This window comes from Leguminivora glycinivorella, chromosome Z, assembly GCF_023078275.1.
Source record: "Leguminivora glycinivorella isolate SPB_JAAS2020 chromosome Z, LegGlyc_1.1, whole genome shotgun sequence".
Taxonomy (NCBI): Eukaryota; Metazoa; Arthropoda; class Insecta; order Lepidoptera; family Tortricidae; genus Leguminivora; species Leguminivora glycinivorella.
Window position 1 is genome coordinate 4,745,095 of NC_062998.1, and position 15,413 is coordinate 4,760,507.

The following is a 15,413-nucleotide window of genomic DNA, read 5'->3' on the forward strand; positions in this document are numbered from 1 at the left end:
CTTCGCTTGGCTCGTCTTGGCGAGGGCACTGAAGTGCCCCAGATATTTTATTTTATTTGTGTTTTTTTATTATTTGTAAGTATTGGCTACTGTAAAGTACATACTAAACATAAACACTGATGATTGTTATAAATGGCAAAACTTTGAGTATGTTTACACTTGATTTTGATTTGTATGTTATATTGTAACCATGAAATCTATACATAAGTATACCTATGTCGAAATCCAAGCTTCCTTTGACACGATTCCTGCTTCATTCCCTAAAATTTAATAATGAATTTAAACGCCGGGGCGTAATGACCATAATTTGTCATTATTATCTGAACTTCTCAAGCCAGTAATATCTTGAAGGGGACATTTTTTGGCCGCGACGATATTTTAAATTCTTAAGGAGTCGATCGGTCCGTTTGACCAGACCATTGAGACCATGATACCTTGAAATTTTTAACTTTTGACATCATCTAAATATTATTTTTGACGTAAAGCATGACATGGACCTGTTTAAAAACATGTAGAAGGTACCTAAATATTTTGATGAAAAATATGCAACAAGAATAATTATGGTATGCTGGTTTAATAAAACGAAGTATCAAGATTATTACCTGTACTAAATAGGGTTCATTCAGAAGACGCATCAGGAATAGATAGATAGATAGAATACTCTTTATTGGCACACCTCAGCAAGAGATACAGAAAAAAGATACAGCGGAGACAAAACAAATGATTATAAATAGAGGCAGACAACAGGCGGTCTTATCGCTAAAGAGCATGATTTATGATGATTTATGATTTATGATTTAAAAGTGTGTGTAGTGTAGTTTCTTTATAGAGGAGGGTAGCCATTTGCAGTTCCACCTTATTGGGTCTAAGTGAGACTGAAACATACTAGCTACCGTTACAATAAATATTGAATAAACTCCACATTAAACTGTAACACATGTCCATTTGTCCGCGATCGATCGACCGGCGCAGTGACAAACCACGAAACCAATATGGTCGAACGACAATTCGGTATGCAAATTCATCGTATCTTAAGTGCTATCGCGTATGCGTTACCGTTTCGCGGCACTGTCGGTGACACAAGTGAAATGTGAGTCAGTATCAGTGGTGGCTGGTGAAAATTTCTGCTAGGCAACACTGATCAAAAAGAAACCTACCTTTACATTAGGTACTTTACTAGTAATCGATTTTAGGCAAGCCTGTATGAATAGGCTTGAGTATGGATCAGCCGCTGCTAATAAGTATGCTAATATGCTTGGGGTTATTTGATTCTCCTTGCTGTAAGTGCTCACAATTATGACAGCAACCTGGAGGACCCTGCCCTAAGTTTTTAAGGTACCTATAATACCTGCAGGTGGTTTAGCACAACTTGCGCTCTCTCGCGCGAGTCCATACCTTTTATTTACCTATTTCATGTCGCGCTAGATGTATGGACTCGCGTGCGAGAAGGCAAACTATGCTAGCCGTAGTGGCTTAACGGTAAGTGCGACTTTTATTCCGCAGAACCCCGGCTCTTATAAATGAGTATTTCTGAGCTTATGTGCGAAATGTATTTTTCCCCTCACTAGCTCGGAAACACGTGTTTTGTCCTTTAGTACCAGCGGGTAAAAACGCATTTTATCCACTAGTGGGTAAAGTAATTTGACCTTGAATAAAGTCAAATTAACTGCTTTAAAATTGATAAAAGTAGGTGAATCTAGGAATAAAGATGATTTACCACCTGTGGAACTACTGGAAGCAGTCTAGTTTCCTCGCTATAGTGAGGGGAAAAGTTTTGTGTTACACTCGGATGCAAATGTATTTTACTTCTCGTGTGTTAAAAAACTCGCAAGTTCAGGATTCTATTCTCGAACCCCTCGCTTTGCTCGTGGTTCAACTATAGAATCCTTTCACTTGCTCGTTTTTCAATTCCACACTCGGCGTTAAAATACAACTTTGCCCCCTTGTATAACAAATAACTATTGCTATTTGCCAGTCGCTTTTTGGTAAAGGAAAAAACATCGTGAGGAAACCGGACTAATCCCGATAAAGCCTAGGTAGTCCTTCGGGTTGAAAGGTTATGTGGCACTCACTATCGTAAAATCTAGGCAGGTTCGCAGGCTCTTGGGAATAGTTGTCAAGGCGGACCCTTTGCTATCAAGACCGTGGCGGGATAACGCAAGGATGATACCTATACAACCACTCATGCCTCTAAGCACACAATTAGGCATACACAATTTACAGGACAAACTACAACACAACACTGTCTAATTTCTATCACATTTCTAACCGATATCGCGCTCGCCAGTACCCGAACATATGCCATTCCAAATTTGAATAAAAGGGGTCCGACCATGTGCGCGAGAGTTGCGCTCGAGCGCACGCCCGAATTTACGGCCAACGGTGACCTACGCCACAGATAATAGTTCCATGATGATTACGTAGAGGGTCTACCTCGAAAATCGGTACTAGAAACCGGAACACTAGGTAGATTGTTTGTGATTTAGATAAAATTTGACAAAGAGAAGCTGGTGTTCGAATGGCAAATTTACGGCCAACGACGGCGGTCATCGTTAATACTTCTATTATGCAGCAAACAAGGCGATGTTATGAATTCGCGACCTTTTACGATGGCTTTTGACATCGTCGTCGATAGGAATTTCATGCGAGCTCCGTCTAGGAATTCCTATCGATGTCAAAAGTGATAATGAACCCCACGTTCCTTTCTGATCATTTGGGACTGCATAACATATTCATTCGTGTTTGTACTATGTACTACTATTCTACTGGCATTAGCGTCTATTTCAGACGATTTATGGTGCAATGTCCGAAAAACATCGCTTTTGATGGCTGAAACAGACCTATGCGAAAGCGACACCCCCTAAAATCTGACACGCTCGGCCCCTATACAAATAGATGAATTTGTTTCTTCTATGTAAATCTAGTTCTGTGACATATTCGCATTTTCTATTCTCCTACGTTACTTATATAAGTTTTAAAATTGAATTACGACCTCCATTAATAAAGGGGTATGTAATAACCACTATAAGTGTTTTACCGGCCTATTATCCATATCTGTAGATCTAAATCTAATTAATCATAGCCATATGTTGCGCGAGCGACGTTCCTTGACCGCTACAAGGTGCGTTACCGACTTATGAGGCTATTTTAAAAGCCTTCGCTCAATTTTAAGTTAATAAAATTTATTCATACATACTATACAATCATACGCCAGTATCCCATAAAAGGGTAGGCGAGCACACGGAACCACTCAAGTTTCAGTGCCGCTCTTGGCAATTAAGGGGTTGAAAGAAAACAAATTATGACATTGCAGTGACAGGTTGCCACTTGCCAGTTCTCGCCTACGCCTCAATTCATAAATTGTTTACGAAGTTTATTATACACAAAATGTATGCTTACTGATTTGGAAACACCCGAGACTTGAACCATAAGACACAAATATAAAAAAAAAAAAACAATTTGTGCCACATATGTATTAATAGGTATTAAATCATAGTTAAGTAATACCAAAGACATATATAACTCCGTATAGACAGATAAAGAAGAAAAAACGTACCTCAGTACTATACAGAAAAAGGTACGGTGGCCTAGATGGCATTACACTTTTGGGGTACGCTCAGCTAGATGGCGCTAATATTAATTAATATTTGTCATTTTAAAACATATCAAGCTAAGATTGGGCCAAATTGTTAAAACTGAGGTTCAATCAAAAGAGTTTTTTTTTTTTAATCTAAAGACGTGATATATCAAAATAGAACCGCCCAGATATTTAATATTACAGGACGACACCCTTACACAGACTAAGCAGTGCTTACACAGACTAAGCAGTGCTTACACAGAGTAAGCACAAGAAAGCTGGTGCTATGGGTACTTAATTAACTAGTTATACAACGATATACTGTCGTATTTTATTTTATTATAAATGGGCTTAATCTTGGCCACAGACTCTCCAAAGGCAAGGACGTGGCCTACGATGGAGTGAGCTCGCCCAGAAAATGCCTCTGTTCACCCTAGATTGATCGTGAAAATCATTATCTCATTTCCTAAGTTCCGATATTTCAATAGGTACCTACTTAATTATTTAGATGTTTTTTAAATTCATTCTATACGCGTGCTAATTTCCTCAATTGCCGTTTATTTTCAAATAAAAACAAACCATACAAATATATAATGATTACACATTTGTATCTCATTTCAACCGAAACGCCATCTATAATGGTCACGCTGCCCAATGCGGGTTGGATACTACGCTCACGAACAATTGCCCCTAATACATCAAAACAATATTAATTTTAACACAAAGTAGCCATTATTCAATGACTATCGAACTACCCTATACTTTTAAGCATCAATTACCAATATTTTCGACAAATTTATTCGTGCGGTGATAATACCATAACACATGGAACCCCGTAGCCGAATGGACGCGACGCGAAAGTCGCGAAACGCCACCGAAACGCCGCAGAAATGTAGTCTGGCTCTGTCGCGCCAATACGCAAGAGCGATAGAGATAGATAGCGCGAAAGATATATTATAGTGAGCGTTTTGTGCATTCGGCTACGCACAGGGCTGTAGTACAGTCAAGGTTTTAAAAATATGTATACACGACTTTATTACTTTACGTTTACGATACGGTAGGGGTAGGGGTCCATTCTTCATTCAAACGCTCTCGACTATTTCCTCCCTGATTTTTTCAACACAGGTTGTTATTATTTTTATCTGTGTCGGACCGTTTTGATTTTTTTGATATTCTGCTTTTTAAAGACTCTAGAGCCAATCAAAAATTTCTAAAAACGGCCTTTCTCATTGTGGCGCAAAAAAAGGTGTGATACTCAAGATTGGTAACAATTAACCAAAAAAGCTAAACGGTCCGACATAGATTATTTCATTGTTATTCAGATTCTCAAATTTCGTTCCGATCATAGAAAAATTAGACTACAAAGAATGGGAACTCCGTAGTCCAATTTATATGTTTGACTCGTAAAACAATAGATGGCATTACTATACTCTCGCGACAAATGGCATTGTTCAATTCACGAAATAATTTCATTTAAATGACCCAAGTCGTAATATTTAAAAATTTGGAACTTGATCATACAACATTATCATTATATAACACCGAAATTTACAAAAACAATTAATTATTTTTTTACCAATCGGGTACTTGAATCAGGTTCAATTCGTGGTGTTTTGTACGTTTGATGACTAATAGCAAACATTATAATCCGGTAGATGGCGCGTATACAAGATGCACAAAACTGCATGCGCTGCATGCTAAACAAAATTGCCATATTGAAGATAACAGTTTTAGTATTTGTTTTGAGTTTTTAATAATATTTTATTCCAAGATAGTTCTAAATTACCTTGGACGTACATTCCAGAATAGGCAAAATATGCTACGTAAAATATTACAACACTAAGTGCGTTTTCACATTATCCGATCAGATATCGGATGTAGGAAGGATTTCAAAGGCGAAAATCGAAAAAAGGCGGCTTAAATATATGGGATATCGGTCCTACATCTGATATCGGATCGGATAATGTGAAAACGCACTAAGACGGAAGTATTATTTTCTGATTATTTTATTTTTATTAGTATAAAAATGTTTTACCACAAACAGCTACATATATGTATATCAGCACGACAGAATCAGGTGGCACTATAATCAAAATGAGACAAAAGTTGTCAAATGATTTACAGATTTTTTTATACTACGTCGGTGGCAAACAAGCATACGGCCCGCCTGATGTAAAGCGGTCACCGTAACCTATGGACGCCTGCAACTCAAACAGTGTCAAAAGCGCGTTGCCACCCTATTAGAAACATGTACACTCCCTTTGCTGTGTTAAGTACACAGCAAAAAGGAATGTACAAGTTCTAAGGAGGGTTCGGGTAGCCGACGACTCAAAGGACAATAGATGGAACAAGTTAGTTCCGTAAGTGCTCCCGTCATCAACACACCGCACCCTCGTTGAGCTCTGGCACCCTTACTCACCGGCAGGAACACAACACTATGTCTAGTGCAATTATTTATTTGGGGTATTTTTTACATATCGAATATTAATGGGGAATAAAACAATATATTTGTGGGATATTGTTATGCCTCGAATGAAAACCCAGCAATAAACAACGAATAACTTTTAATTAAGCAGCAAATAAGAAATTAACAGATTTTACTAAATTCTTTCACGTTCGATCGCTCATCGTTCAAAACTGTTCTCCCATCGCCTTTCACACCTACTGTCATTCTACTATCATACAATGTTCTGTTTCACGCCATCACCTTACGTTCCGATCCCACATTCTCGGCTGTCCTGCTCTCATATCTGCCTTCAGATGGGCATTTCTCAGTGTTTAAATTTTTTTGTTTTCGGTGGCAACAGTTTTACATGAATCCTGTAAAGAGTCACATGAAATTCTGTCAATTTAAATAGAAGTCGCGGATTTCTACCAGAAACAAAGAAAACTCATGCTACGCTTACGGGGTTCGGGTACTAATGCTGCCACCGAAATCAAAAAGTTGAAACACTCTGAGAAATGCCCAGATATACTTCAACGTTCATTCATCTAACTACATCTCATTCATTCAACATTACATTTCAACATAAATTAAAAAACATCCGACAATATAAGCATTAGATATAAAAACAATGACTGTAACAACTTTTAGCATTTTACAACACAACAACATTTTAAATATTCACCAAACTTACTAAACTTAATAAAGTAACAAATCAAGTTAACTTTTAGGCACCAAGAATTTCTTACACGAGATAAAGTTTCATCTTCACAGTACTTCTGATAGCTCTTTTCTTTAATGCTTTACCTCGGGCAAAGGTAATATGTATAGGGTCACCAAACGTCTGCCGCTGCAACTGCCACTTGCTAATCACCTCTGCTCTAGATGTCGACTTCATCGGGTAGGGCCACACACACTTGGTGAACGCATCAACAACTGTAATTGTGTGATCGTAGGGCTTCTTCGTCTCAGTGAATGCCCTTTTCCTCGTTCTCATAGCAAAATGACCATTACTATGCACCTTATATGCAACTTCCTTCCCCATTACCTTAGGCACCACCGTTTGCTGTTGGTCTCCTTTGTTTGGCATGCCATTTTCCAAACACAAGTCATTATAGTCACCATCTTTCAAAACTTAATTATTAATTAAGTAATTTATCTATGCCTATATTTGACATCTTAGCTGTGTAATTTATAAAATGTAATAAATTGACTCAATCCTTGTGTATATTTGTAATGAATTATTGTGTAACAAATTATATTGACATTATATTGTACATACTTTAAATAATTGTTAAATACGAGTATTGCATGCCTTGCTTGGTAGAACATAAGAACTGCTTTTCAATGTTATCATCTTATGTAATCTCAGTATGTTCTTGCAATAAACGATTGACTATTGGCTATAAAATCAGCTGTTTAGTCGCATTGAGCTCTTCATTTCGCCACAGGGATATCATCTTTCAGAGTGATCTTGAGCTCGATCGGCGCTTCCTTAGTCTCCACCGGTTCATACTCGACAACCAAATGCTCGACGTTTTCCTAACAGTACCATCGCGATCAGAAACAGTGAAGTCCTCACTCACGCAATCCACTTTAAATTCGTCGAAAGAGTCTTTGTTGATTAGGTTATATCCACTGCCAGAGTCTATTAACGCCTGCGTTTCTACGTCACATAAACTTTAAAGGTTTTTTTTTAGTAGTTTTCGTCTTCATATCATCTACATTATCGTATTAAGTATTTTGTTGCAATGTTTACATCGTGCCGACAACTGTTTCCGCCATGTTGACAGCTGTCTCGTCATTGGCCAATATTCCAAATATGACCGCTTGTCGACGAATATCTGTCGCCGCGGACTGCTTTACCGATGGAGCCGCTTGCTGATGATTCGCCTTTTCTCCCGAGCCATAGGTGCAACACTGCTTTACCGACGGATCTGCGCAACCAGCATGGTCGCGCGATAGACGATAAAATATCAGGCCGTCCCTATCGCACTTACAAATAGTGCGATTGGGACGGCCTGCTATTTTATCACTTATCGAGCGACCATAATTGCTTGCCAGGTCTTCGAAGGACACTCGCTGAGTCGCTGCTTATATGGTCATAAGTCATAATAGACGGAGAGCTGGCAGCTCCTTTTGCTGTGGGCCACCGTTTACGAGGTATTGACGAAAAACGGAGCATGTAATCGATTAAAAAAAACTTTCTTACTAAATTATCCATTTATATATTGATCCTATCGAAAAAACGTACATAACCTTTCTTGTAGGAAATTAAAATATGACGTCCACGTAGATATTTTCTGTTTGGGCCCCAAAAATTAAATCTTTAAAAATTCATAGCTCGATAAAGCCCCGCCCCTTTAGCTGCCAGACTTGCAGACCTGATGTTGGTCATGATTAGAGAAGCATCTGAGCACCTTTCCAGGTTGCCTCAAGGACCTACTCCAAAATCCTGCCAGCTCTTGGACCATAATCATTGCAAAAAAACACTTCAGTCCTTTAGTACATGATCCTCTTGACACGGCGGCAAGTGATTGGAGAGTCGAGTAGGTAGATAGGTACTTCCCTATGGGCCTATCGGTTTTATAAACACACATACAACAAGTAGGCGCGAACAATTTATACTTACTTTTCTATGATTCAACTTCACGTCATATTTTATTTTTCTAATATTCAATTATATATAAAAAAAGTAAAAAACAACAATATAACTGTTTTTCAAACATATTAAAAAAAATCCGGACCTGCAAGTCAAATACACTAACCCCTAAGCCAAAAAACAAGGAGCCGCCCGGCTCAAAATATTGAATCATATTCATATATGGTTACTCGGCAATGTAATTAATTATTATCTCACTAGACGACACTTTTAAACATTGAAAATAGCGCCATCTGTAAATAACTCGAAAACTAAGAGGTACCAGCGACGATAACTCGCGTTAAGTAGGCCGTGTAGCGATGTACTGAGTTACCAATCTTTCTTGATTTATCTATGGTTCCGATTGATAAAGTTTTGAAGGAGGAAAGAGTCGAGAGCGGAACCTCGATTTTAAAGAATTTTTGAAATATCTTTTGACTGAGTTGTTCTTAATGGACAATTCTTTTTCGATAAATGTAGTTAATAACACTTGTATATTTAACTGAAATTCCCAAGTTGAAAGGGGGGCTCCTTTCCATTTTAGCATTTTCGCTCCCGTATCCTCTTAAGGTTGTGGATACATGTTGTTGGCACTTAGTCCGCATCTATATATTTAATAGGTATCTTGACTGTATAAGTTGTTACGTATTTATTATTTTTAAATAGAGCGATACACGTGGGCTGTCGGTATTGATAAAAGGTGTTATATTGATATTGATTACTAAGCCAACACGAACGAATTGTACGGTCAATTCACACACTATAAATTGCATTAAGGTAATAGACAATAGTTATTTGTCATACAAGGGGGCAAAGTTGTATTTTAACGCCGCGTGTGGAATTTAACACACGAGAAGTAAACACTGTAGCGAGGAAACTACAACGCAAGTAATGCGTTTATCACTGCTTCCTAGTTCCACAGGTGGTAAATCATCTTTATTACTAGATTTACCTACTTTTATCAATTTTGCAGCAGTTAATTTGACTTTATTCAAGGTCAAATTACTTTACTCACTTGTGGATAAAATGCGTTTTTACCCGCTGATATTAAAGGACAAAACACCGAGCTCGTGAGGGGAAAACGCATTTACTTAACAATCACATTTAGTACAATCACAAAGTATGCACCAAAATTATATAGACAACGTAAAATTCATCTCATCTCAAATCTGAAGTAAATATAATAATAATAATAATAAATCATTTATTTAAGACCAACGTGGATCATAGTGTTAGTAACATAAATAATCTTAGTCTAGTGTTAGTTTATACAGAAACTTAATAGCTAGGTTATCTATTCCTGCGTGCGTGCAACAAGCAGCAGGCATTCAAATATAGGCAGTCAAACCTATTCGCTAACATATTCAGAATACTGTTGGAGCTAGCCCGGACTCTTCGCACAAGCGATGTCGCTCGCTTGCGCATGGTGGTGTAGAAGCAGTCTACCCGCGCCTCCGCGAACATCCCCGATGCACTGCAGAATCTGGGCAGCCCCATCAGTACTCTGAAAGCGTTGTTGTATTGAACACGCAGAGCACTGTACCGTTTATGAGTATAATCAGCCCACAGGTTGCTTGTGTAGAAGGTTGTACAATAAGCCCTGAACAGGGTGATCTTAACATCTTTTGTGCAATGAGCGAACCTGCGAGCTATCATATTGGCTCTGACGGACAACGCTCTGCGTTCGCGTTCAATATCAACGTCGTCCTTAAGGTCAGAGGTTACCATGTGTCCCAGGTACTTAAATTGTTCTACGATTCGTAGCGGACAGGTATTCAGTCTGACGCATGGAAACTTGGGTGTAGGTTTACCTTTGACCCTAAAAATAACGCATTCGCTTTTGTTAACATTATACACCAACCCATGGCTAGAAGCGTATTTCTCACATATAGAAATGAGCCTAGCCAGTCCACACGCCGAGGCACTCAGCAACACCATATCGTCGGCGTAGCTCAGATTATTTACGCAAACTCCATCGATATGGCAACCGATACGGGTGTTACTGAGCTCCTCGATCAGCGCGTTGATGTATAAGTTGAACAACCTCGGAGATGTTAAACCGCCCTGACGAACACCACATTCCAGACCGTATGGCTGTGAAAATGAGTCCGACCATTTGACGACATTAACTTGGTTGTGGTACCAGAATTTAAAAATTCCACATATGTCAGGTGGCAAGTTAATGTCATCTAGTTTCTTCCACAAGACATTATAATGCACCAGGTCGAATGCCTTGGAAAGGTCTAAGAAACATGCATAAACAGCTGTTCGCCGATCTGTGACGGTCTGTTTCAGTGCCAATATAGTTCAGTTGAAAGGCCTGCTGTCAAGTTGGAAATTGAGCAGACCGTCAAGTACCTTAGCTATTATGGTGGCAAGCGAAATAGGCCTATAGTTACATTTATCGCTCACATCACCTGTTTTGTTTTTTACGATAGGAACCACTACCGTTTTCATCATGTCAGCCGGCAAGTAAGTGTGTCCTATGCACAGCGAGTAAAACATTGCGAGAACTCTACTCACGTGCGGGCCGGCATGATGCAGGTGTTCCACACTGAGACTGTCGTGGCCGGGCGACTTTCCTTTAGAAATAGAACCTAACGCCATATTTACATCCTAGTAAAGAGGATCGAGTGTATATAGAATTACTCTCAAAGTAAAATGTCGTCACAGTGCGTTAGACTGCCATCTCTCGACACAGGACTGTTTTGAATTTGAATCACTTTCTATCTCTTGGCTCAATCTTGAAACCTTTCGCGCACGACTTTGATCGCAACCTAAGTATTTATATCAAATCTACCTTTTTCCCGCGACTTCACTCGGGTTAAATTCTATAATTTCGGAATGCTCCATACAAACTCTCACCCCCCCCCATTTCAGGAAAAGGGGGGGGTTGAAAGAGACATAAACTAGCCTATGTCACTCTCCATCCCTTCAACTATTTCCACTTAAAAAATCACATCAATTCGTCGGTCCGTTTTGCTGTGAAAGATGGACAAACAGAGGCACACACTTTCCCATTTATAATATTAGTATGGATGCAAAGTCGAGTGCATTCCATTCGCACCAGAGAATACATCGCGTAAACGTAATAAGGGCGATAAATGAAACCAGGCGTATAATTCAATATTGTTATCATTAATTAAGAGGTGTTTTTGATTTACTCTTAATTTTCACCCCATAATGAATTTTTGAAAAAAATCTCAGCAGCAATGTACTGTAAAGGTGGTTGCGATGACAATCAATGACAACTGTCAACGAGCGTTTAACGGGAGTGTGTTTGCATTACGTTGCGGGCCGAATTAATTTATATGGATAAAAAAATATTTCAATTTTCGGTAAAAGTTATCTAATTACATTTTATACGTCCTATACTCACCACCGTTAAGAGAATCGCCCGTATTAGGTTTACACCCTGTATTGAAATCTTTGATTCGCACCCACACAATTTGACAAGCACTCGATATTTTCAAACGATTTGGCAATTGTCCGCCTTCCCCACAATATATTAATAATATATTATTTACGCACACACTTCACTAGATATGTGGGCATATTGGATGAAACATCTGGCTGGTTATTCGTGTGGATTGTGCAGTGAAGTCGAAATTATTACACCCACAGGAATAACTAGAAAATGCATAAATTTATTTCGCATCGGAATGGAAAACGAAAATACGCTTGACTAAATAAAAACGAAATAAGTACTTAGGTACGTATAATTTCGTATTAGACAATTTAGACAGATAAAGTCTATAAAAAAAGTACCTAAGGACTGTCAAGAAACATGTACGGAAAAATGTTTGTCAATTTTAACACTTATCATTCCCCTCACTAGCTCGGAAACACGTGTTTTGTCCTTTAATACCAGCGGGTAAAAACGCATTTTATCCACTAGTGGGTAAAGTAATTTGACCTTGAATAAAGTCAAATTAACTGTTTTAAAATTGATAAAAGTAGGTGAATCTAGTAATAAAGATGATTTACCACCTGTGGAACTACTGGAAGCAGTGATAAACGCATTTTTTGCGTTGTAGTTTCCTCGCTATATGAGGGGAAAAGTTTTGTGTTACACTCGGGTGCAAATGTATTTCACTTCTCGTGTGTTAAAAAACTCGCAAGTTCAGGATTCTATTCTCGAACCACTCGCTTCGCTCGTGGTTCAACTATAGGATCCTTTCACTTGCTCGTTTTTCAATTCCACACTCGGCGTTAAAATACAACTTTGCCCCCTTGTATAACAAATAACTATAATTTCTTGTTAAAAATATATCTTTTTTTTAAGGATTTGTAAGTAATTAGTATGTAATTGAAAACTTTAATTTTGCATTCTTGTTTTTCTTTTTATTATATGTAAGTACTTAGTAGTCGTCTTGTGTCACCGCCTCAACCCGGGCAGGCTGAAAATCAGCGCTGAAACCACGCCGGAAGGTGAGGCTCCAGCACGTAGCTGAGACTGTCCACTTGTCACGTATACCTAGATTGTAAGTAAAATTTCCTTGTATTGTATAGGTTATAACTTTAAGATATTTCATAAGGTACAGATTGTAACGACCATGTTGTGACAATAAATCATTTATCTATCTATCTATCTATCTAAAATGCGACCGCCTAAGAACGCGCATACACTGCACCACTTAAAGATGGCGCCACAAAAAAAATGTCTTGTAGCTTTCGATTATACTTGTAGATGGCGTTGTGTCACTTTTGACATAGATTTATGGTTCGAAAGTGACACTTAACGGCAATCTACAAATAATCGATGGCAACAAGGCATCTTTTTGTGGTGCCATCTATGTGTGGTGTAGTGTATGCGCTTTCTTAGGCACTGGTCCCACCGCGAGCTAGTAAGCTATGAGCTATCGGCTATAAACACGAACAAAAGATAAGCACTCCCGTGCAAATAAAAGAGACACGGCGATATTAATAGATCACTGCTGGGCGAGTAGCTATAAACATCGCCGTGTCTCTTTTATTTACACGGGAGTGATTATCTTTTGTTTGTTTTTATAGCCGATAGCTCATAGTTTACTAGCTCGCGGGTCACATTTTAATGTATGGGATGGTATGATCTTATATTTTAATCTATGATATCTAGGTAAGAATATGGGCTAAATTATCAAAACTGAAGTTCAAAAGTTTTTAATCTTGTGTCGAAATATTGGCAGCCGCACTGTGAGTGAGCTACGATAACGAGATTATCGTAAGGGTTTGTGTCTTTGGCTACGCGAGGCCCGGTTGGGTAATTGTATCGTGGTTTTATCACCAAAACAAGCCACATCTCTAATTGCCTGTGTAATAGGGTCACAGAAACACGTGAACATCGGAAGTGTATCGTGGGACCTTTAACCGACTAACGTCGAATTTGGGGCCCGATTTGTGGCAAGTACATCCTTAAGACGTTTCGGCTTAGGGTTGTCGACGTTAAAATATCTGGACTTTTGTCTAATAGTGCATTAGGGTAATTTCGAAAGTCGCATAAAAATCACCATTATTTCCATCATATCAAGATTCCCCTTTCGAAATTACCCGAGCATTTCTGTCATTCGAAATTACCCTAATGCACCTTACGGAAGATGTGATTCTTATTGGTCCTGATATTTTAAGGGTTTCTTGAGCTCAGAATCACTAGAAGATTAAATCCTGGTGATAAATGTCCCAAAAAATCCGAAGAAAACCCAGGCAAGCATGGTCGCGCGATAAACGGTAAAATATCAGGCCGACCCACCGCACTTACGAATAGTGCGATAGGGACGGGCTGATGTTTTATCATTTATCGCGCGACCATGCTTGTCGGCCTGGTAGTTTTGGGATCGATGAGTTGAGAATCAATAGCTGGTTCTCTCATGATGATAAAATAATTAAATAATAAATTACTTACTCGAATTTTTCAAAATTTACTTATAAAAGCAACAAAAACTTTAATTCTCTGCAATATACAAATACATAGACTTTGTTTTCCTGAAATTTGATATAAAAATTTATTTATCTACTGGATTTGATTACGACATCTGTATAAGTATATTTAATATAATACTTCAACTGCAAATAGCTACAAAAAATAGAAACATAACATTTTTACCAGCTTTAATTTAGTATAAGCTACCTAATTGCAGATTTATTAAAAGAATATCGCCGAATTTTTTCCACTTCAATATTTGAAACGATAGCTATAAGCACAAAAAACCAAGGATTGCATTTTACCAGTTTTATTTCGGTATTTCTGTTTGAGATTCGTTAAACCAATATTGAAAAGTGAGTTTTAAATGAAGTTTTAATTCGATATGCGATAAGTTTAATCACTTTAATGGTATCATTTTAAATGGCCTAAATAGATGCTATTTGAGTGTTTAAAAAGCTTAATGACATACAGTCATATTTACATTATCATTGGGAGGAAAATATAGCTCTAAAATACATGTTCAGTTAAGTAGCTGTTTCAAAAATAGCCTAAACAAATATCGTAGAACTAAAGTTCAAACACAAAACAGCCCGAAATAAATACAATATCATCATACATCCTATAGTTTTTTGCATTTTGTTGCATATTTTATTTATTACCTTCAAAAACAAAGATATAAACTTCTAGAATTATAAAGAGATTTGGTATATTGTAAATTGCAACTTTTTGATAGTACCTAGGTAAAAAAAAACCAAGGAACGTATGATACAAAATTAATTGACAATTTCCAAATGAGCTGAAAATATTATTTCATATTTCCTCTTTTACAGTTATTTATTACATCATTTCG

At 37.9% G+C, this 15,413-nt stretch overlaps 1 protein-coding gene across 1 annotated transcript; it reads right to left on the reverse strand.

Moving 5' to 3' along the window:
* Positions 1 to 9,951: 9,951 nt before the first annotated feature.
* On the reverse strand, positions 9,952 to 11,268 carry LOC125241506. Its single transcript, XM_048150027.1, has 2 exons — positions 11,185 to 11,268; positions 9,952 to 10,755 (listed from the first exon to the last, which is right to left on the reverse strand). The coding sequence occupies exons 1-2, from the start codon at positions 11,266 to 11,268 to the stop codon at positions 9,952 to 9,954; spliced, it is 888 nt and encodes a 295-aa protein (XP_048005984.1).
* Between the last annotated feature and the right edge of the window lie 4,145 nt (positions 11,269 to 15,413).

Bases quoted from the DNA above. Each gene is read 5' to 3' on its own strand.
- LOC125241506 (XM_048150027.1), bottom strand. From the start codon at position 11,268: ATGGCGTTAGGTTCTATTTCTAAAGGAAAGTCGCCCGGCCACGACAGT. The intron at 10,756-11,184 runs GTGAGTAGAGTT...TCATTTTCACAG, and splicing joins TGCATCATGCCGGCCCGCAC to CCATACGGTCTGGAATGTGG.